Source organism: Armigeres subalbatus, unplaced genomic scaffold (genome assembly GCF_024139115.2).
Source record: "Armigeres subalbatus isolate Guangzhou_Male unplaced genomic scaffold, GZ_Asu_2 Contig1917, whole genome shotgun sequence".
NCBI classification, from domain to species: Eukaryota; Metazoa; Arthropoda; class Insecta; order Diptera; family Culicidae; genus Armigeres; species Armigeres subalbatus.
Window position 1 is genome coordinate 120,590 of NW_026942747.1, and position 20,108 is coordinate 140,697.

The 20,108-nt window shown below is 49.9% G+C and overlaps 1 protein-coding gene across 1 annotated transcript in view; it reads left to right on the forward strand.

Annotated features, from left to right (window-relative positions):
• The window catches only part of LOC134203527 (neurexin 1-like), a gene marked incomplete at its 3' end in the record, with an annotated part of 116,215 nt that overhangs the window by 13,103 nt on the left and 83,004 nt on the right, over positions 1 to 20,108 (forward strand). Inside the window, exon 2 of the mRNA XM_062678385.1 lies at positions 18,124 to 19,077. Coding sequence (XP_062534369.1) covers positions 18,487 to 19,077 — 591 coding nt within the window. The remainder of the gene's footprint in view (positions 1 to 18,123; positions 19,078 to 20,108) is intronic.

Genomic DNA, 20,108 nt, shown 5'->3' on the forward strand with positions numbered 1-20,108 from the left:
TCAAAAGAAAAAAAATCTAATTTGTTTGTTACACAATTCGATTGTGTGAAGTTAAGATCTTTCTTGCATGCTAACACCCCCGTAACTCCGTTGCGTCGTGTGATACGGCGTCATGGTCACATTGTCGGCTGCAGGCAAATCCTGACTCAACGAACACCTTCCCCAATATCCAACTCCGTGGTACTTATTAGGGTGTTGCTTAGTTCGGGGCCTCTCATTCAGTAAGTAATACATCAACACTTCCTTCCCCTCCCAAGCTACGGTGAAGTAGTGATCCTTATGCTTTTGTGATTTTTTTTCTAGAATGAAATCAAGGACCACACCCACCTTGATTTCGATAGTGATAGATGAAAAAAAAATCATTTTAGAATAGCAAAATTAAAAAAAAAATACTGGAACTATGTTGAAAGGAAAAATCAGTGGAAAAAATGTGGATGTGGTAAAACAGTTGCAATACCGCGCGTCTCCATCTGTTCGCATTAAAAACCGCATTTTCAGCGACCCTTCCTATCCTGCCATCACGAAAAATGGCTCCAATTAGACCTGTGCGCCGATTGAAATTTTATCGGCGGCGGCGTGAGAGACCATTTTCAGCCAACAGCGGTAGCGTGGCGGCAACACGCCGTTGATTATCGGCAGCGCGGCGGCAAGGCGGCGTGGATCGGTGTGAACCAATTTCATGAAAGTGAAATTTTCAGGATTTTTTATATAAACAAACTTTCAGAAATTGCTTCGGAAATTTTTCCGGAAGATCTTGCAAGCAGGAATTACTCAGGAAGTTGCTCCAAGCAGGATTTCCTCCAGAAGTTAATCCAAGCAGGAATTCCCCCGGAAGTTCCTCCATCAAAAATTCGTCCGGAAGTTCATCCATCAGGAATTCCTTCGAAAGATCCTCCATCAGAAATTCCTTCGGAAGTTTTTCCAAGCAGTAATTCCTTCCGGCTCCAAGAAGGAATTCCTCAAGAAGTTCCTCCATCAGGAATTCCTTCGCAAGTTGTTTCATCAGGAATTCCTTCGGAAGTTCTTCAATCAGGAAAGGAATCTCTTCGGAAGTTCCTCCATCAGGAATTTTCCGAAGGAATTCCTTCGAAAGATCCTCCATAAGGAGGAACTTCCTCAGGAAGTTCCTCCATCAGAAATCCCTTCGGAAGTTCCTCCATCAGGAATTCCTTCGGAAGTTTTTCCAAGCAGTATTTCCTCCGGAAGTTGCTCCAAGAGGGAAATCCTCAGGAAGTTCCTCAGAGAAAGAATTCCTCAAGAAGTTCTTCCGTCAGGAATTCTTTCAGAAGTTCCTTCATCAGGAATTCCTTCAGAAGGTTTTCACTCAGGAATCTCATCGGAAGTTCCTCCATCAGGAATTCCTTCTGAAGTTCCTCCAGGAATTCCTCCAATGATTACTTCGGAAATTCCTCCAGGGATTCCTTCGGAAATTCATCCACGAATTCCTTCAAAAATTCTTCCAGGTATTCCTTCGAAAGTTCCTCCAGGAATTCCTTCGAAAGTTACTCCAGGAATGACTTCGGAAGATCCACCAGAAATTCCTTAAGAAGTTCCTTCATCAGGAATTCCTTCGGAAGTTATTCAATCGGGAACCACTTCGGAAGTTCCTCCATCAGGAATTCCTTCGGAAGCTCCTCCATCAGGAATTCCTTCAGAAGTTCCTCCAGGAATTCCTTTGGAAGTTCCTCCAGGAATTCCTTCGGAAGTTTCTCTAGGAACTCCTACGGAAGTTCTTCCAATAATTCCTTCGGAAGTTCTTCCAGGAATTCCTTCTGAAGTTCCTCCAGGAATTCCTTCAAGGATTCCTTCGGAAATTCTTCCAGGACTTAAAAGGAAACTTCCGGGCCTCTTGAAAGGAGGCTTCCGGGCCTCTTGAAATGAGGCTACCGAGCCTTTTGAAAGGAGGATTCCGAGATTCTTGAAAGGAGGCTTCCGGGCCTCTTGAAATGAGGCTACCGAGCCTTTTGAAAGGAGGATTCCGAGATTCTTGAAAGGAGGATTTCGAGCCTCTTGAAAGGAGGCTTCCGAGCCTCTTGAAAGGAGGCTTCCGAGCCTCTTGAAAGGAGGCTTCCGAGCCTCTTGAATGGAGGCTTCCGAGCCTCTTGAAAGGAGACTTCCGAGCCTCTTGAAAGGAGGCTTCCGAGCCTCTTGAAAGGAGGCTTCCGAGCCTCTTGAAAGGAGGCTTCCGAGCCTCTTGAAAGGAGGCTTGAGCCTCTTGAAAGGAGGCTTCCAGGCCTCTTGAAGGAGGCTTCCAGGCCTCTTGAAAGGAGGCTTCCGAGCCTCTTGAAAGGAGGCTTCTGAGCCTCTTGAAGGAGGCTTCTGAGGCCTCTTGAAAGGAGGCTGAGCCTCTTGAAAGGAGGCTTCCAGGCCTCTTGAAGGAGGCTGAGCCTCTTGAAGGAGGCTTCCGGGCCTCTTGAAAGGAGGCTTCTGAGCCTCTTGAAAGGAGGCTTCTGAGCCTCTTGAAAGGAGGCTTCCAGGCCTCTTGAAAGGAGGCTTCTGAGCCTCTTGAAAGGAGGCTTCCAGGCCTCTTGAAAGGAGGCTTCCTGAGCCTCTTGAAAGGTGGCTTCCAGGCCTCTTGAAAGGAGGCTTCCGAGCCTCTTGAAAGGAGGCTTCCAGGCCTCTTGAAAGGAGGCTTCCTGAGCCTCTTGAAAGGAGGCCTCTTGAAGGGCTTGAGCCTCTTGAAAGGAGGCTTCCAGAGCCTCTTGAAAGGAGGCTTCCAGGCCTCTTGAAAGGAGGCTTCCGGGCCTCTTGAAAGGAGGCTTCTGAGCCTCTTGAAAGGAGGCTTCCTGAGCTCTTGAAAGGAGGCTTCCTGAGCCTCTTGAAAGGAGGCTTCCGAGCCTCTTGAAAGGAGGCTTCCGAGCTCTTGAAAGGAGGCTCTGAGCCTCTTGAAAGGAGGCTTCCGAGCCTCTTGAAAGGAGGCTTCTGAGCCTCTTGAAAGGAGGCTTCCGGGCCTCTTGAAAGGAGGCTTCTGAGCCTCTTGAAAGGAGGCTTCTGAGCCTCTTGAAAGGAGGCTTGAGCCTCTTGAAAGGAGGCTTCCTGAGCCTCTTGAAAGGAGGCTGAGCCTCTTGAAAGGAGGCTTCCGGGCCTCTTGAAAGGAGGCTTCCAGGCCTCTTGAAAGGAGGCTTCTGAGCCTCTTGAAAGGAGGCTTGAGCCTCTTGAAAGGAGGCTTCTGAGCCCTCTTGAAAGGAGGCTTCCAGGCCTCTTGAAAGGAGGCCTGAGCCTCTTGAAAGGAGGCTCTGAGCCTCTTGAAAGGAGGCTTCCTGAGCCTCTTGAAAGGAGGCTTGAGGCCTCTTGAAGGAGGCTTGAGCCTCTTGAAAGGAGGCTTGGGAGCCTCTTGAAAGGAGGCTTCCGGGCCTCTTGAAAGGAGGCTTCCGAGCCTCTTGAAAGGAGGCTTCCGAGCCTCTTGAAAGGAGGCTTCCAGGCCTCTTGAAAGGAGGCTTGAGCCTCTTGAAAGGAGGCTTCCAGGCCTCTTGAAAGGAGGCTTCCGAGCCTCTTGAAAGGAGGCTTCCGAGCCTCTTGAAGGAGGCTGGGCCTCTTGAAGGGCTTCCAGGCCTCTTGAAGGGCTTCCAGGCCTCTTGAAAGGAGGCTGGAGCCTCTTGAAGGAGGCTGGAGCCTCTTGAAGGAGGCTTCTGAGGCCTCTTGAAAGGAGGCTTCAGAGCCTCTTGAAAGGAGGCTTCCGAGCCTCTTGAAAGGAGGCTTCTGAGCCTCTTGAAAGGAGGCTTCCAGGCCTCTTGAAAGGAGGCTTCTGAGCCTCTTGAAAGGAGGCTTCCTGAGCCTCTTGAAAGGAGGCCTGAGCCTCTTGAAAGGAGGCTTCTGAGCCTCTTGAAGGAGCTTCCGGGCCTCTTGAAAGGAGGCTTCCGAGCCTCTTGAAAGGAGGCTGGGCCTCTTGAAAGGAGGCTGAGCCTCTTGAAAGGAGGCTTCCAGGCCTCTTGAAAGGAGGCTCTGAGCCTCTTGAAAGGAGGCTTCCAGCCTCTTGAAAGGAGGCTTGAGCCTCTTGAAAGGAGGCTTCTGAGCCTCTTGAAAGGAGGCTTCCAGGCCTCTTGAAAGGAGGCTTCCGAGCCTCTTGAAAGGAGGCTTGAGGCCTCTTGAAGGAGGCTTCCAGGCCTCTTGAAAGGAGGCTTCCAGAGCCTCTTGAAAGGAGGCTGGGCCTCTTGAAGGGCTGGGCCTCTTGAAAGGAGGCTTCCAGGCCTCTTGAAAGGAGGCCTGAGCCTCTTGAAGGAGGCTTCCGAGCCTCTTGAAAGGAGGCTTCTGAGCCTCTTGAAAGGAGGCTTCCAGGCCTCTTGAAAGGAGGCTTCCGAGCCTCTTGAAAGGAGGCTTCCGAGCCTCTTGAAAGGAGGCTTCCGAGCCTCTTGAAAGGAGGCTTCCGAGCCTCTTGAAAGGAGACTTCCGAGCCTCTTGAAAGGAGACTTCCGAACCTCTTGAAAGTAGTCTTCCGAACCTCTTGAAAGGAGTCTTCCGAACCTCTTGAAAGGATGCTTCCAGGCCTCTTGAAAGGAGGCTTCCAGGCCTCTTGAAAGGAGGCTTCCAGGCCTCTTGAAAGGAGGCTTCCAGGCCTCTTGAAAGGAGGCTTCCAGGCCTCTTGAAAGGAGGCTTCCAGGCCTCTTGAAAGGAGGCTTCCAGGCCTCTTGAAAGGAGGCTTCCAGGCCTCTTGAAGGAGGCTTCCAGGCCTCTTGAAAGGAGGCTTCCAGGCCTCTTGAAAGGAGGCTTCCAGGCCTCTTGAAAGGAGGCTTCCAGGCCTCTTGAAAGGAGGCTTCCAGGCCTCTTGAAAGGAGGCTTCCAGGCCTCTTGAAAGGAGGCTTCCAGGCCTCTTGAAAGGAGGCTTCCAGGCCTCTTGAAGGAGGCTTCCAGGCCTCTTGAAAGGAGGCTTCCAGGCCTCTTGAAAGGAGGCTTCCAGGCCTCTTGAAAGGAGGCTTCCAGGCCTCTTGAAAGGAGGCTTCCAGGCCTCTTGAAAGGAGGCTTCCAGGCCTCTTGAAAGGAGGCTTCCAGGCCTCTTGAAAGGAGGCTTCCAGGCCTCTTGAAAGGAGGCTTCCAGGCCTCTTGAAAGGAGGCTTCCAGGCCTCTTGAAAGGAGGCTTCCAGGCCTCTTGAAAGGAGGCTTCCAGGGCCTCTTGAAAGGAGGCTTCCAGGCCTCTTGAAAGGAGGCTTCCAGGCCTCTTGAAAGGAGGCTTCCAGGCCTCTTGAAAGGAGGCTTCCAGGCCTCTTGAAAGGAGGCTTCAGGCCTCTTGAAGGAGGCTTCCAGGCCTCTTGAAAGGAGGCTTCCAGGCCTCTTGAAAGGAGGCTTCCAGGCCTCTTGAAAGGAGGCTTCCAGGCCTCTTGAAGGAGGCTTCCAGGCCTCTTGAAAGGAGGCTTCCAGGCCTCTTGAAAGGAGGCTTGGGCCTCTTGAAAGGAGGCTTCCAGGCCTCTTGAAAGGAGGCTTCCAGGCCTCTTGAAAGGAGGCTTCCAGGCCTCTTGAAAGGAGGCTTCCAGGCCTCTTGAAAGGAGGCTTCCAGGCCTCTTGAAAGGAGGCTTCCAGGCCTCTTGAAAGGAGGCTTCCAGGCCTCTTGATAGGAGGCTTCCATGCCTCTTGAAGGAGGCTTCCAGGCCTCTTGAAAGGAGGCTTCCAGGCCTCTTGAAAGGAGGCTTCCAGGCCTCTTGAAAGGAGGCTTCCAGGCCTCTTGAAAGGAGGCTTCCAGGCCTCTTGAAAGGAGGCTTCCAGGCCTCTTGAAAGGAGGCTTCCAGGCCTCTTGAAAGGAGGCTTCCAGGCCTCTTGAAGGAGGCTTCCAGGCCTCTTGAAAGGAGGCTTCCAGGCCTCTTGAGGAGGCTTCCAGGCCTCTTGAAAGGAGGCTTGGGCCTCTTGAAGGAGGCTTCCAGGCCTCTTGAAGGAGGCTTCCAGGGCCTCTTGAAAGGAGGCTTCCAGGCCTCTTGAAGGAGGCTTCCAGGCCTCTTGAAAGGAGGCTTCCAGGCCTCTTGAAGGAGGCTTCCAGGCCTCTTGAAAGGAGGCTTCCAGGCCTCTTGAAAGGAGGCTCAGGCCTCTTGAAAGGAGGCTTCCAGGCCTCTTGAAAGGAGGCTTCCAGGCCTCTTGAAAGGAGGCTTCCAGGCCTCTTGAAAGGAGGCTTCCAGGCCTCTTGAAAGGAGGCTTCCAGGCCTCTTGAAAGGAGGCTTCCAGGCCTCTTGAAGGAGGCTTCCAGGCCTCTTGAAAGGAGGCTTCCAGGCCTCTTGAAAGGAGGCTTCCAGGCCTCTTGAAAGGAGGCTTCCAGGCCTCTTGAAAGGAGGCTTCCAGGCCTCTTGAAAGGAGGCTTCCAGGCCTCTTGAAAGGAGGCTTCCAGGCCTCTTGAAAGGAGGCTTCCAGGCCTCTTGAAAGGAGGCTTCCAGGCCTCTTGAAAGGAGGCTTCCAGGCTCTTGAAAGGAGGCTTCCAGGCCTCTTGAAAGGAGGCTTCCAGGCCTCTTGAAAGGAGGCTTCCAGGCCTCTTGAAAGGAGGCTTCCAGGCCTCTTGAAAGGAGGCTTCCAGGCCTCTTGAAAGGAGGCTTCCAGGCCTCTTGAAAGGAGGCTTCCAGGCCTCTTGAAAGGAGGCTTCCAGGCCTCTTGAAAGGAGGCTTCCAGGCCTCTTGAAAGGAGGCTTCCAGGCCTCTTGAAAGGAGGCTTCCAGGCCTCTTGAAAGGAGGCTTCCAGGCCTCTTGAAAGGATGCTTCCAGGCCTCTTGAAAGGAGGCTTCCAGGCCTCTTGAAAGGAGGCTTCCAGGCCTCTTGAAAGGAGGCTTCCAGGCCTCTTGACTTCCAGGGCCTCTTGAAAGGAGGCTTCCAGGCATCTTGAAAGGTGGCTTCCGAGCCTCATGAAAGGAGGCTTCCAGGCCTCTTGAAAGGAGGCTTCCAGGCCTCTTGAAAGGAGGCTTCCAGGCATCTTGAAAGGAGGCTTACAGGCCTCTTGAAAGGAGGCTTCCAAGCCTCTTGAAGGAGGTTTCCAGGTCTCTTGAAAGGAGGCTTCCAGGCCTTTTGAAAGGAGGCTTCCAGGCCTCTTGAAAGGAGGCTTCCAGGCCTCTTGAAAGGAGGCTTCCAGGCCTCTTGAAAGGAGGCTTCCAGGCCTCTTGAAAGGAGGCTTCCAGGCCTCTTGAAAGGAGGCTTCCAGGCCTCTTGAAAGGAGGCTTCCAGGCCTCTTGAAAGGAGGCTTCCAGGCCTCTTGAAAGGAGGCTTCCAGGCCTCTTGAAAGGAGGCTTCCAGGCCTCTTGAAAGGAGGCTTCCAGGCCTCTTGGAAAGGAGGCTTCCAGGCCTCTTGAAGGAGGCTTCCAGGCCTCTTGAAAGGAGGCTTGGGCCTCTTGAAAGGAGGCTTCCAGGCCTCTTGAAAGGAGGCTTCCAGGTTCTCTTGAAAGGAGGCTTCCAGGCCTCTTGAAAGGAGGCTTCCAGGCCTCTTGAAAGGAGGCTTCCAGGCCTCTTGAAAGGAGGCTTCCAGGCCTCTTGAAAGGAGGCTTCCAGGCCTCTTGAAAGGAGGCTTCCAGGCCTCGGGAAAGGAGGCTTCCAGGCCTCTGGAAAGGAGGCTTCCTGAGCCGCTTGAAAGGAGGCTGCCAGGCCTTTTGAAGGGAGGCTTCCAGGCCTCTTGAAAGGAGGCTTCCAGGCCTCTTGAAAGGAGGCTTCCAGGCCTCTTGAAAGGAGGCTTCCAGGCCTCTTGAAAGGAGGCTTCCAGGCCTCTTGAAAGGAGGCTTCCGGGCCTCTTGAAAGGAGGCTTCCGGGCCTCTTGAAAGGAGGCTTCCGGGCCTCTTGAAAGGAGGCTTCCAGGCCTCTTGAAAGGAGGCTTCCAGGCCTCTTGAAAGGAGGCTTCCGGGCCTCTTGAAAGGAGGCTTCCGGGCCTCTTGAAAGGAGGCTTCCGGGCCTCTTGAAAGGAGGCTTCCGGGCCTCTTGAAAGGAGGCTTCCGAGCCTCCTTCCGAGCCTCTTGAAAGGAGGCTTCCGAGCCTCTTGAAAGGAGGCTTCCGAGCTTCTTGAAAGGAGGCTTCCGAGCATCTTGACAGGAGGCTTCCGAGCCTCTTGAAAAAAGGCTTCCGAGCCTCTTTTAAGAAGGCTCCCAAGCCTCTTGAAAAAAGGCTTCCGAGCCTCTTGAAAAAAAAAAGGCTCCCGAGCCTCTTGAATAGAGGCTTCCGAGCCTTTTGAATAAAGGCTTCCTGGCCTCTTGAAAGGAGGCTTCCGGGCCTCTTGAAAGGAGGCTTCCGAGCCTCTTGGAAGGAGGCTTCCGGGCCTCTTGGAAGGAGGCTTCCGGGCCTCTTGGAAGGAGGCTTCCGGGCCTCTTGGAAGGAGGCTTCCGGGCCTCTTGGAAGGAGGCTTCCGGGCCTCTTGGAAGGAGGCTTCCGGGCCTCTTGGAAGGGCGCGTCCAGGCCTCTTGGAAGGAGGCTTCTGGCCTCTTGGAAGGAGGCTTCGGGGCCTCTTGGAAGGAGGCATCCGGGCCTCTTGGAAGGAGTCTTCCGGGCCTCTTGAAAGGAGGCTTCCGGGCCTCTTGGAAGGAGGCTTCCAGGCCTCTTGGAAGGAGGCTTCCAAGTCTCTTCAAAGGAGGCTTCCGGGCCTCTTGAAAGGAGGCTTCCGGGCCTCTTGCAAGGAGGCTTCCAGGCCTCTTGAAGGAGGCTTCCAGGCCTCTTGAAAGGAGGCTTCCAGGCCTCTTGAAAGGAGGCTTCTGAGCCTCTTGAAAGGAGGCTTCTGAGCCTCTTGAAAGGAGGCTTCCAGGCCTCTTGAAAGGAGGCTTCCAGGCCTCTTGAAAGGAGGCTTCCAGGCCTCTTGAAAGGAGGCTTCCAGGCCTCTTGAAAGGAGGCTTCTGAGCCTCTTGAAAGGAGGCTTCCAGGCCTCTTGAAAGGAGGCTTGAGGCCTCTTGAAAGGAGGCTCTGAGCCTCTTGAAAGGAGGCTTGAGCCTCTTGAAAGGAGGCTTCAGGCCTCTTGAAAGGAGGCTTCTGAGCCTCTTGAAAGGAGGCTTCCGGGCCTCTTGAAAGGAGGCTTCCGGGCCTCTTGAAAGGAGGCTTCTGAGCCTCTTGAAAGGAGGCTTCCGAGGCCTCTTGAAGGAGGCTTCTGAGCCTCTTGAAAGGAGGCTTCCTGAGCCTCTTGAAAGGAGGCTTCCGAGGCCTCTTGAAAGGAGGCTTCCAGGCCTCTTGAAAGGAGGGGCTGAGCCTCTTGAAAGGAGGCTTCGGGCCTCTTGAAAGGAGGCTTCCGAGCCTCTTGAAAGGAGGCCTGAGCCTCTTGAAAGGAGGCTTCCGGGCCTCTTGAAGGAGGCTTCCAGGCCTCTTGAAGGAGGCTTCCTGAGCCTCTTGAAAGGAGGCTTCGAGCCTCTTGAAAGGAGGCTCTGAGCCTCTTGAAAGGAGGCTTGAGCCTCTTGAAGGAGGCTCTGAGCCTCTTGAAAGGAGGCTTCCAGGCCTCTTGAAAGGTGGCTTCCAGGCCTCTTGAAAGGAGGCTTCGAGCCTCTTGAAAGGAGGCTTCCAGGCCTCTTGAAAGGAGGCTTCTGAGCCTCTTGAAAGGAGGCTTGAGCCTCTTGAAAGGAGGCTTCCGCCTCTTGAAAGAAGGCTGGAGCCTCTTGAAAGGAGGCTTCCAGAGCCTCTTGAAAGGAGGCTTCCAGGCCTCTTGAAAGGAGGCTTCCAGGCCTCTTGAAAGAAGGCTTCCGGGCCTCTTGAAGAAGGCTTCCAGGCCTTTTGAAAAGAGCCTTCCAAGCCTCTTGAAGGAGGCTTGAGCCTCTTGAAGGAGGCTTCCAGCCTCTTGAAAGGAGGCTTGAGCCTCTTGAAAGGAGGCTTGAGGCCTCTTGAAGGAGGCTTCCGGGCCTCTTGAAGGAGGCTTCCAGGCCTCTTGGAGGAGGCTTGAGCCTCTTGGAGGAGGCTTCTGAGCCTCTTGGAAGGAGGCTTCCGAGCCTCTTGGAGGAGGCTTCCGAGCCTCTTGAAAGGAGGCTTCGAGCCTCTTGAAAGGAGGCTTCCGGGCCTCTTGAAAGGAGGCTTCGAGCCTCTTGAAAGGAGGCTTTCGAGCCTCTTGAAAGGAGGCTTCGAGTCTCTTGAAGGGAGGCTTCCAAGTTTCTTGAAAGGAGGCTTCCGAGTTTCTTGAAAGGAGGCTTCCGAGTTTCTTGAAAGGAGGCTTACGAGCCTCTTGAAAGTAGACTTACGAGCCTCTTAAAAGGAGGCTTCTGAGCCTCTTGAAAGGAGGCTTCCAGGCCTCTTGAAAGGAGGCCTGAGCCTCTTGAAAGGAGGCTTCCAGGCCTCTTGAAAGGAGGCTTCCGAGCCTCTTGAAAGGAGGCTTGAGCCTCTTGAAGGAGGCTTCCGAGGCCTCTTGAAAGGAGGCTTCTAGGCCTCTTGGAAAGAGGCTTCCGGGCCTTTTGAAAGTAGGTTTCCAGGCCTCTTGAAAGGAGGCTTCCGAGCCTCTTGAAAGCAGGCTTCCGGGCCACTTAAAGGGAGGCTTCCGAACCTCTTGAAAGAAGGCTTCCGAGCCTCTTGGAAGGAAGCTTCAGAACCTCTTGGAAGGAGGGCTGAGCCTCTTGAAAGGAGGCTTCCAGCCTCTTGAAGGAGGCTTCCAGGCCTCTTGAAAGGAGGCTTCCTGAGGCTCTTGAAAGGAGGCTTCCTGGCCTCTTGAAAGGAGGCTTCCGAGCCTCTTGAAAGGAGGCTTCCGAGCCTCTTGAAATGAGGCTTCCGAGCCTCTTGAAAGGAGGCTTCCTAGCCTCCTGCAAGTAGGCTTCCGGTCCTCCTGAAAGGAGGCTTCCTAGCCTCCTGCAAGTAGGCTTCCGGTCCTCCTGAAAGGAGGCTTCCGAGCCTCTTGAAAGAGGCTTCCGAGCCTCTTGAAAGGAGGCTTCCGAGCCTCTTGAAAGGAGGCTTCCTAGCCTCTTGAAAGGATGCTTCCGAGCCTCTTGAAAGGAGACTTCCGAGCCTCTTGAAAGGTGGCTTCCGAGCCTCTTGAAAGGAGGCTTCGGAGCCTCTTGAAAGGAGGCTGATCCTCTTGAAAGGAGGCTTCCGAGCCTCTTGAAAGGCGGTTTAAGAGCCTCTTGAAAGGAGGCTTCCTAGCCTCTTGAAAGGAGGCTTCCAGAGCCTCTTGAAAGGAGACTCTCAGGCCTCTTGAAAGGAGGCTTCCGAGCCTCTTGAAGGAGGCTTCCAGAGCCTCTTGAAAGGAGGCTTCCTGATCCTCTTGAAAGGAGGCTTCCGATCCTCTTGAAAGGAGACTTCCAGAGCCTCTTGAAAGGAGGCTTCCGATCCTCTTGAAAGGAGGCTTCCTGATCCTCTTGAAAGGAGACTTCCAGCCTCTTAAAGGAGGCTTCCGAGCCTCTTGAAAGGAGGCTCCCGAGCCTCTTGAAAGGAGGCTCCCGAGCCTCTTGAAAGGAGGCTTCCGAGCCTCTTGAAAGGAGGCTTCCGAGCCTCTTGAAAGGAGGCTTCCGATCCTCTTGAAAGGAGGCTTCCGAGCCTCTTGAAAGGAGGCTTCAGGGCCTCTTGAAAGGAGGCTTCAGGGCCTCTTGAAAAAAGGCTTCCGGGCCTCTTGAAAAAGGCTTCCGGGCCTCTTGAAAGGAGACTTTCATGTACTGCACAGCCTCTGCGGCCTTAGTCTGAGTGAATAATAAATAATGATTTAAGATTTTCCTTCTCACTATTTGATTCATAATAATTGTTCGATTGGAATTTTTTTCCGCAGGTAGATTCGTTTTGAGATTTGTGTGTGTCATTAGATACATAAGGAAAAGTGGAAAGCTTAATAAAAAAAACAACAAATTGTACCAATGCAACATTTTAGTAAATGCGAAGGTGACATAAGTCTCGCACAGTGATCGATCTATGGCTTGGTAATGACATCGAATTAACAATCAATGCTTGGCAATTGAATCGAAAAACTAACTCACGCAAGATCGGGCATGTTTGTCTAGTTTGATAGAACTTTTTTTAAGCTACATTTAGCATAATTACGTGTGTGTCTAACCTAATTCCCTCTGGTTGGCAGTGATATTATGAAATAAAACTGTCCGTATTACAGTCAAATTTAGCCCTACCATGGTAGTTGAATATTGAATCCATAAATGCCAGATTAATCATTCCTGCGCGTATTGCATTTTCGATATCAAAACCATAGTAAAGCATATTTAAGCAATGTCTCCTAATTGATCCATTTAGGGTAGTGTAGCGTACACTCGATCCTGTCTACAGTACAGTTCTGTAGCTAATGGGAACTTTGTGATATTGATGATACAATTCACTTTATTAAAATCTATAAGCTCATGAAGAGGATTTATTGTTCTTTCCTTAATTTTAATTACACTTTTTTTTCTTCTTTTGAACGACTATATAAATATCTCTTGAGGCCACTTTATTGGAAAACAATCTGATTCTTTACTTTAAATTTTTCAGAACCTTTACACAATATCTCGACTTCGATTTTTCTTCGTGGAAAACTTATTTCCTTTACGGCACTTCACAATTTTCACTGGGAACGGATTTTTTCTTTTTCTGGCACACACGTTCAACTTCAAGCATACGAACAGGCAACTTTCGTCGTTGGGAACTAAGCTCAACCTCAATTTTCAGCGCACTAAAACTAACTGCCCTACCAACCGAGGGCACACTCTAAAAACTAACTGACTCCCTAAGACTCTTCGAAAGTTCCTTAAATAACTTTCGAAATCAATAAGTTCGGTTCGATAATTACTCATTGCATCAGCATACAAAAAGAAATGCACATTTCATATGCTGTTGCCGACCACTGTGACCAGCGCAGCAAATAATATGCTCCGGTCGAAATACTACACCGTCACCGGGTCATCGTGCGCGGTGCTGGTTTGTTCTATGCCCCGCAACAGCGGAGACAGAAGAATTAAATTGAAGCGAATAAAAATCCCGACTCATGGAGTTTGCGTATGGTTGCCCCCACGGCAACTATAACGCACTCCCAGCACAAAATGCAACACTTGTTTCAGACAAGAAGGCTCGACAAAAATTTAGGCTCGACAAAAATGGACATAATTTACATGAAGAAACCGAATGTTACTTTCACTGGAATGCCACATTCAGGCACTAACCTTTCAAAAGGGCGAACCTGCTTTTGTAAACAAGTGCTTCTCACTTCGATCGTGGGCTAATTTTTGCCCACCCACTTAATTCAGCGCCATTTAATCAAAGAAGAGGATTCGCTGTTTCCAGCAGTGGAGTTTGATTGCGTGGGTGGGCACAAATTAGCCCCCGAGCGAAGTGAGAAGCACTTGTCTAACAAAAGCAGCTAAGCCCTTTTGAACCGTTGGTGCCGATTGGTTGGTTCTTTCGGCGGATGTTGAAGTCTATCTGCTCTTTTTCGCACTAGAATTATGATAACAGTTAGCGCTCAACTTCCAAGCTGTTCAGTCGATTTACTCGAAGGAGCTAGTTTTCCGAAGTCGTTCACAGACTATTTCGTACGTTTCCGTCGATAACATTCACCATTCGCTAAAAGTATCGTGTTACTTAACCATTGCGAGGTCGTCGTATTCCGCGATGCCGCGCCGCGAAAATACGTTTCGCGTCGACTACTCGCAATTTCCGAAACATCTTTCACACGATGAAATACTTAAATTCATCGGGAAAGAGCTCGGTCTTTCGCGAGAAAACGTGCTTCTACTCCAGCCAAGCAGGCGGCTGGGTTGCACCTTCGTGGAGGTCAGTGATCTCGAACTTGCTGAGGACATCGTACTCAAACACGATAACAAGCACGAGTTCGTGTTTGATGGTAAAATACACAAACTACGCATAACGATGGAGGATGGAGCTGTAGAGGTGCGCTTGTTTGACCTATCCAACGAGATCACTAACGACCATGTTGCTGAGTTTCTCGCCGAGTACGGTGACGTTCTCAACGTTCGGGATCTGCTTTGGGACAATCGTTCGGCTTTCGCCGGCGTTAAAACCAGGTGCGCATTGCTCGGATGGTGGTGAAGAAGAATATCCCTTCTCTCGTTACGATTCGCGGAGAAGACACGGCAGTGGGTTACAGGGGCAACGTCAGACCTGCATACACTGCCAAGAATTTGTACACGTCAGGATTCCGTGTGTGCAAAATAAAAATTGCTTGTGAAAAACTCGTAGCAGACCAATCGTATGCAAACGTCACCAAGCAGCCGGCGCTGCCAAAAAACCAGCATTACCAAGCCACCCTCTATTGAAGGGACAAGAGCAACACAGACAATCAAGACAGCAGATTAGAAAGCCCGATGATATCCGAACCCCATCAGCACAGCGAACGAGCGTGATGCCCCCTCCAGCTCCCAAGCCCCCTGGAGCAGTTGGAGCACAGCCGATAGTTCAACTCCAGCAGCTATCAATACCTTCAGCAGCTGGAAATACCTACATACCAAAACAAATTGATGGCAATGATACGGACAGTTCTACATCAAGCAACAGCCGACGATTGCGTAGCAGACGATCGCCTCCAGGGAAGAAGATGAGGCATTGCGATGAAACTTCCACCGAACACGGACGAGCTTCGGGGGATGATATGCAGCAATAATAGCGCACACAAGTGTGAACATCGGCTCCATCAACATCAACACAATAACGAACACAACAAAAATCAATGCTCTACGAACTTTCATCCGCACAGTCGATCTGGATATTATTCTCATGCAGGAGGTAGAAAACGATCAGCTGGTTCTGCCTGGCTACAACGTCGTCTGTAACGTTGACCATGCAAGGAGAGGAACAGCAATTGCTCTCAAAGAGCACATCAAATTTTCGAATGTCGAAAAGAGTCTGGACGGTAGGCTGATTGCTTTACGCGTTCACAATACGACACTGTGCAATGTGTACGCTCCATCGGGATCGGCTTTTCGCGCTGAGCGGGAACGATTTTTCAACAACACTGTCGCCTATTACCTACGTCACCGTTCCGAACACACCATTCTAGGCGGTGACTTTAATTGTGTGATTCGGCAGTGCGACGCGACCGGATCAAACCCGAGCCCTGCACTGCAAACCACCGTACAGCAACTTCGGCTTCACGACGTCTGGCAGCAGCTGCGTTCCCGCGAACCTGGCTACACATATATCTCACACAATTCCTCCTCTAGACTAGACAGGCTTTACGTCAGCGCCAGCTTACGAGAACAGCTGAGAGCAACAGATGTTCACGTTTGCTGTTTTTCGGACCATAAAGCCATCACTGCAAGAATATGCCTTCCTCTACCTGATACAGCACCGGGGCGAGGATTCTGGTCTCTTCGTCCCCATCTCCTGACCACGGAAAATATTCAAGAGTTCCAGATGCGGTGGCAATACTTGACCCGCCAGCGTCGCTATTATCGTTCATGGATGGAATGGTGGTTGACATGTGCCAAACCGAAGATCAAGTCTTTTTATCGCTGGAAATCAAAAATAGCTTTCGAACAATTTCACCATGAGCAGCAACGCCTCTACGGATTGTTGCGACGAGCGTATGATGAATATCACAACGATCGCTCCATGCTTACCAGAATCAACCAGATAAAAGCCCAGATGCTCTCACATCAGCGACGTTTTACTGAAATGTTCGTACACATCAACGAAAGGTACGTGGCGGGGGAACCGCTATCCGTCTATCAGCTGGGAGAACGCGCACGACGAAAAACTAACATCGAAATGTTACGAAACGAAAGAGATGAGATTGTTGACAACGCCGACGAGATCCGAAACCACATGGTACAATATTTCACCCATCTCTATGCACGAGCAGACGCTGCTAATGTGGAAGGCACTGGTTTCCAATGCGAGAGAACCATCCCAGAGGAGGATCCTGTTAATGAAGCCTGTATGAGCGAGATCACAACAACCGACATTCTGTTGTCTATTCGTACGAGCGCATCCAGAAAATCACCGGGCCCCGACGGTCTGCCAAAAGAGTTCTACCTACGTACATTCGACGTGATACACCGAGAGCTGAATCTTGTGATGAATGAAGCAATCAGATCGAACGTTCCCGCACAGTTTGTCGATGGGGTGATAGTCTTGGTGAAGAAACGTGGAGCGGGAGACACCGCTCGCTCTTATAGACCAATTAGCTTGGTCAACTACGACTATAAGATACTTTCTCGAATTCTAAAAACCAGGATTGAGAATGTTTTGCGAACCCACAACGTCCTCACAGATTCGCAAAAGTGCTCTAATGGAGCAAAAAACATTTTTCAAGCCACTCTGTCAATAAAAGACAGGATAGCTTATTTGAAATCCAGCAGAGGATCGGCTAAATTAATTAGCTTCGATTTGGATCATGCGTTCGATAGAGTTGATCACCAGTTTCTATACAAAACGATGCGTGATATTGGATTCAACAACGGGATGGTGGATCTCTTGTCCAACATTGCCGCAGTTTCGTCATCTCGATTACTCGTAAACGGTCACCTTTCTGCATCTTTTCCTATTCAGCTATCGGTACGACAGGGTGACCCCCTTTCGATGCACCTTTTCGTCATTTATCTGCACCCTCTTCTACTGCGACTGGAGCAAGTGTGTGGAAGAAATTTGATCGTTGCCTACGCAGACGATATCAGCGCGCTTGTCACCAGTGTGAACCAGCTGAATGAAATGCGAGAATTGTTTCGCTTTGGACGAGTGGCTGGAGCAATGCTGAATGAAAATAAAACTGCGATCGATGTTGGGCAAACTGATTCCACCGTACCTTGGCTGCGTACAGAAAGCGAAATTAAGATACTCGGCATAGTGTACACAAATTCAGTTAGAGAAATGGTAAACCTTAATTGGGACACAATTGTGACAAATTTTCAACGGCAGGTTTGGCTTCATTCGTTGCGGAGCCTAACGTTACACCAAAAAGTGACTTTGCTGAACACATTTATATCATCGAAGATGTGGTACATGGCGGCACACCTGCATCCTACGGCAGCGCACATAGCAAAGTTGACTGCCACAATGCGGCGGTATCTCTTTCGTGGAACTCCAGCGACCATCCCGATGCATCAACTAGCACGGAACAGAGAGGATGGGGGAATGAAGTTGCACCTACCCCTCTTCAAATCTAAAGCTTTGCTTATTAACAGGCATATTAGCGAACTTGATTCTCTTCCCTATTACCGTTCCATCATTCATCAAGCCATTCCTCGTCAAACAAATCTTCTATCAGATCTTCCCTGCCTAAAATTAATTATTAGCAATATACCGCTCCTCCCATTCCAAGTCCGCCTGCACCCCTCTGCGGAACTTATCCATAGTTTCTTTGTGCAACGTACAGACAAACCGAAGGTGGAAATAGACCATCCAAATTGTAACTGGTCTCGTGTTTGGATGAACATTGCAAACCGACGATTTCTGTCATCACAGAAAAGCACGCTGTATATGTGGGTAAACCAAAACTGCCGCACCGGCGATTACTCTTCAGGATGAGACGAACAGATGGAGAAAGCTGCATACACTGTGGTGCGGTTAGTGAAACCATACAACACAAATTTTTCTTGTGCCCCAGAGTCGACGGAGCGTGGAGAGAACTACAACGAAGGATGTTGGCTTTAACAAATAGACAAAGAATGTTTGACTGTAATGAACTTTTGAGACCATCCCTTGAATGGTTATCACAGACTAAGAAAATAGCACTGCTCAAAATGTTAGTTAATTATATTGTCTACATTGAAAATTGCAATGGTAGATTAGATATAGATGCATTAATTTTCACCCTAGAAGTCGAAGTTTAAATCAATTATTGTAAATAATTTTAAATAAGCACATCGACCAATAAACGTACTATTATAAAAAAAAAAAAAATAACAGCCAGGCACTCTGAATTGATGAATTTCCGCTATGGATACTAAATATCCCAAGTGGCCGCGATTGAATATTTCTGTGAATTTTGAAATGACGTCAGTTCCTCACTTGAGCATAGCTATCCCAGAGTACCATGCGCCTCCACGTTGTTCACACTTAACAGGAATGCTATGCAGCAGTTGTTTTGCTTCCATCAGTTTATTAGGAGCTTCTGTTATTCTTGAAAAGCTTACATCAGCTAAACATATCCTCTAGAATGGTGATAATTTGACAATTTGAAGGAGCCTTCGTTTGGGTAGAGCATATTGCCAACTTTGTTAGTGATGTGATGTGATAAGTAAACAGTAAAAATCAACAAAAAACACTGAACGAATTTGAATTCTTGTCTCTTCCTCGTCTTTCAGTACTAATGCAATTTCGACAATGAACTAACCTTCCACATTTATTTCGTTTCCAGGGTGGTTTGATTGGTGATTCAATTCCAAGGAAGAACGGAACGCGACAACCCAAAGCGGCTGAGGTAAAGATTCTTCTCCCAGAGGAAAATACAACCCCCCAAAGTGACGTGTGTTAAACCATTGAGTGTGAGTGCCGTAATCAACCCCCCCTCGGGAAAGTGAGAACCAAATTAATGAAAACCTTTTGTGAGTGTCTGCCGTGTAACAGTCAGTGGTCGAGTGTCGAACGCGTGTAAAACTTTCTCCTACGAAGCGAAACCAGTGAGTGGCCAGAACGTGCAAACTCCATCGCTTGTGGGAAAGCTCTCTCCGCTTCGACAGTGTTCGCTCGTGTGCGCGTGTGTGTTTGTAGTGAGTCCAAGATGGCGTCGGCGCCTAAAACTATTCCAGCGAATCAGCGGAAGCTCTCTCCCGCATCAACAGCCGACAACGAACGACGCCATCGTTCTCGATTCTGCCCCGGCAGCGTCCCTTCCGCCACCATCAGCCGCGAATGCATCCGGCCAAACAAGAATATCAACACTAACAACAATAATCATAACCGCAACAACAATAATAATAATCGTAGCATTAATCGCCGCCGTTGTCGCTTGTCGGGTCTTATGAGTGTGTCGTCGATGCCGTCTGGAGTGCCGCTTGCGTGGCTCCTGGTGCTGGGCTTCGTTCTGGGGCCCCTGTCGGGAGGGGCCTGGGGCTTTGTGCTGGACGGTTCGCAAAACAGTTTTGCCCAGTTCCGGAAGTGGTACACCGGGCTGAATGGGACGCTGGAGCTGGAATTTAAAACTGAACAACCGAACGGGCTCGTGCTGTACACCGACGACGGGGGGACGTACGATTTTTTCGAGCTAAAACTGGTGGAGGGGGCGCTGCGGTTGCGGTACAACTTGGGTGGAGGGGCGCAGATTATTACCGTCGGACGCGATCTACACGACGGGCACTGGCATAAGGTGCAGGTGAGTAACTGTGGAGTTATGGGCAAGATTTAATGGGAATTATTTCGCGAATTTGCGTTTCATTCAACCTCACAGTCACAGGTTCCAATATAAATAAACAATATTTCTCATGTAGACCAGTTAAATGAATCAAACTGATCTGCAGGCCCTTCGTCAAACCAAATTTTATTTTTAATGTTTTTCGTCGGAAGATAATTATTTTTTGAAAGGTTTACAGATGGCATTACTTTAGTATACTAATCGGTCTGAAAAAGATTATTGCTTTCTATACGGGTGAATAAAAAAAACTCATTTGAGTTTCGTTCCTTAGCTTTTTTTAATCCATCTGTTTCAAAGAGAAAAGACGAAACACTTTCAGAAAAGCAACTTGCATTGGCCTTTATAAATCACGAAAACTGTGTCACTTAGTTGTAAATGAGTTTATTTGTTTTTATATTCACTGCTGATTTTGTTGTAAATTAGGGAAAAAAAATTGGCCAAATGCTTTGACATCTTAATGTCGATAAATTCAAATTTCATTAGCTTTGACATTCTTCAAAACCATCGACTTTTCCTAGAACCGTCAGGTTCACTTTAAAAGCTTTTTAGCTGAGCATCAGCCTTTATCCTTGGCAGTCACCATTCTTGTTCCATCAAACTCCCGTCCGACCCGTGCCCACGCCTTCGATGGTCTCAAAAAATCCATCAACGTTGACGACGTTGTCTTTCCTCGAAACGTTTCATCACGCCTTGCCCGTAAAATGCCAAAAAACAAACTGTCCGAAACGAGAAGTCTAAGAACGACGAAACCAGATGCTGTTGCAGCACCATTACTCACAACCGCCCGGAGCAAATAACGCCTATCAAAGGACCATTCTACCATCGTCACCGAACGCGGAGCGACAGACGAGGACGACGACGCACTAATTTATGTTCTTCCTCGCGAGACGCGTTCGAGACAGCAACAAGATGTCCATTTCCGCTCGGTTGCTTTTAGTGTCTAACCCTCCGGCGCTCGCAAGGAAACCTGTAGAAGACGTCCACCGAACACC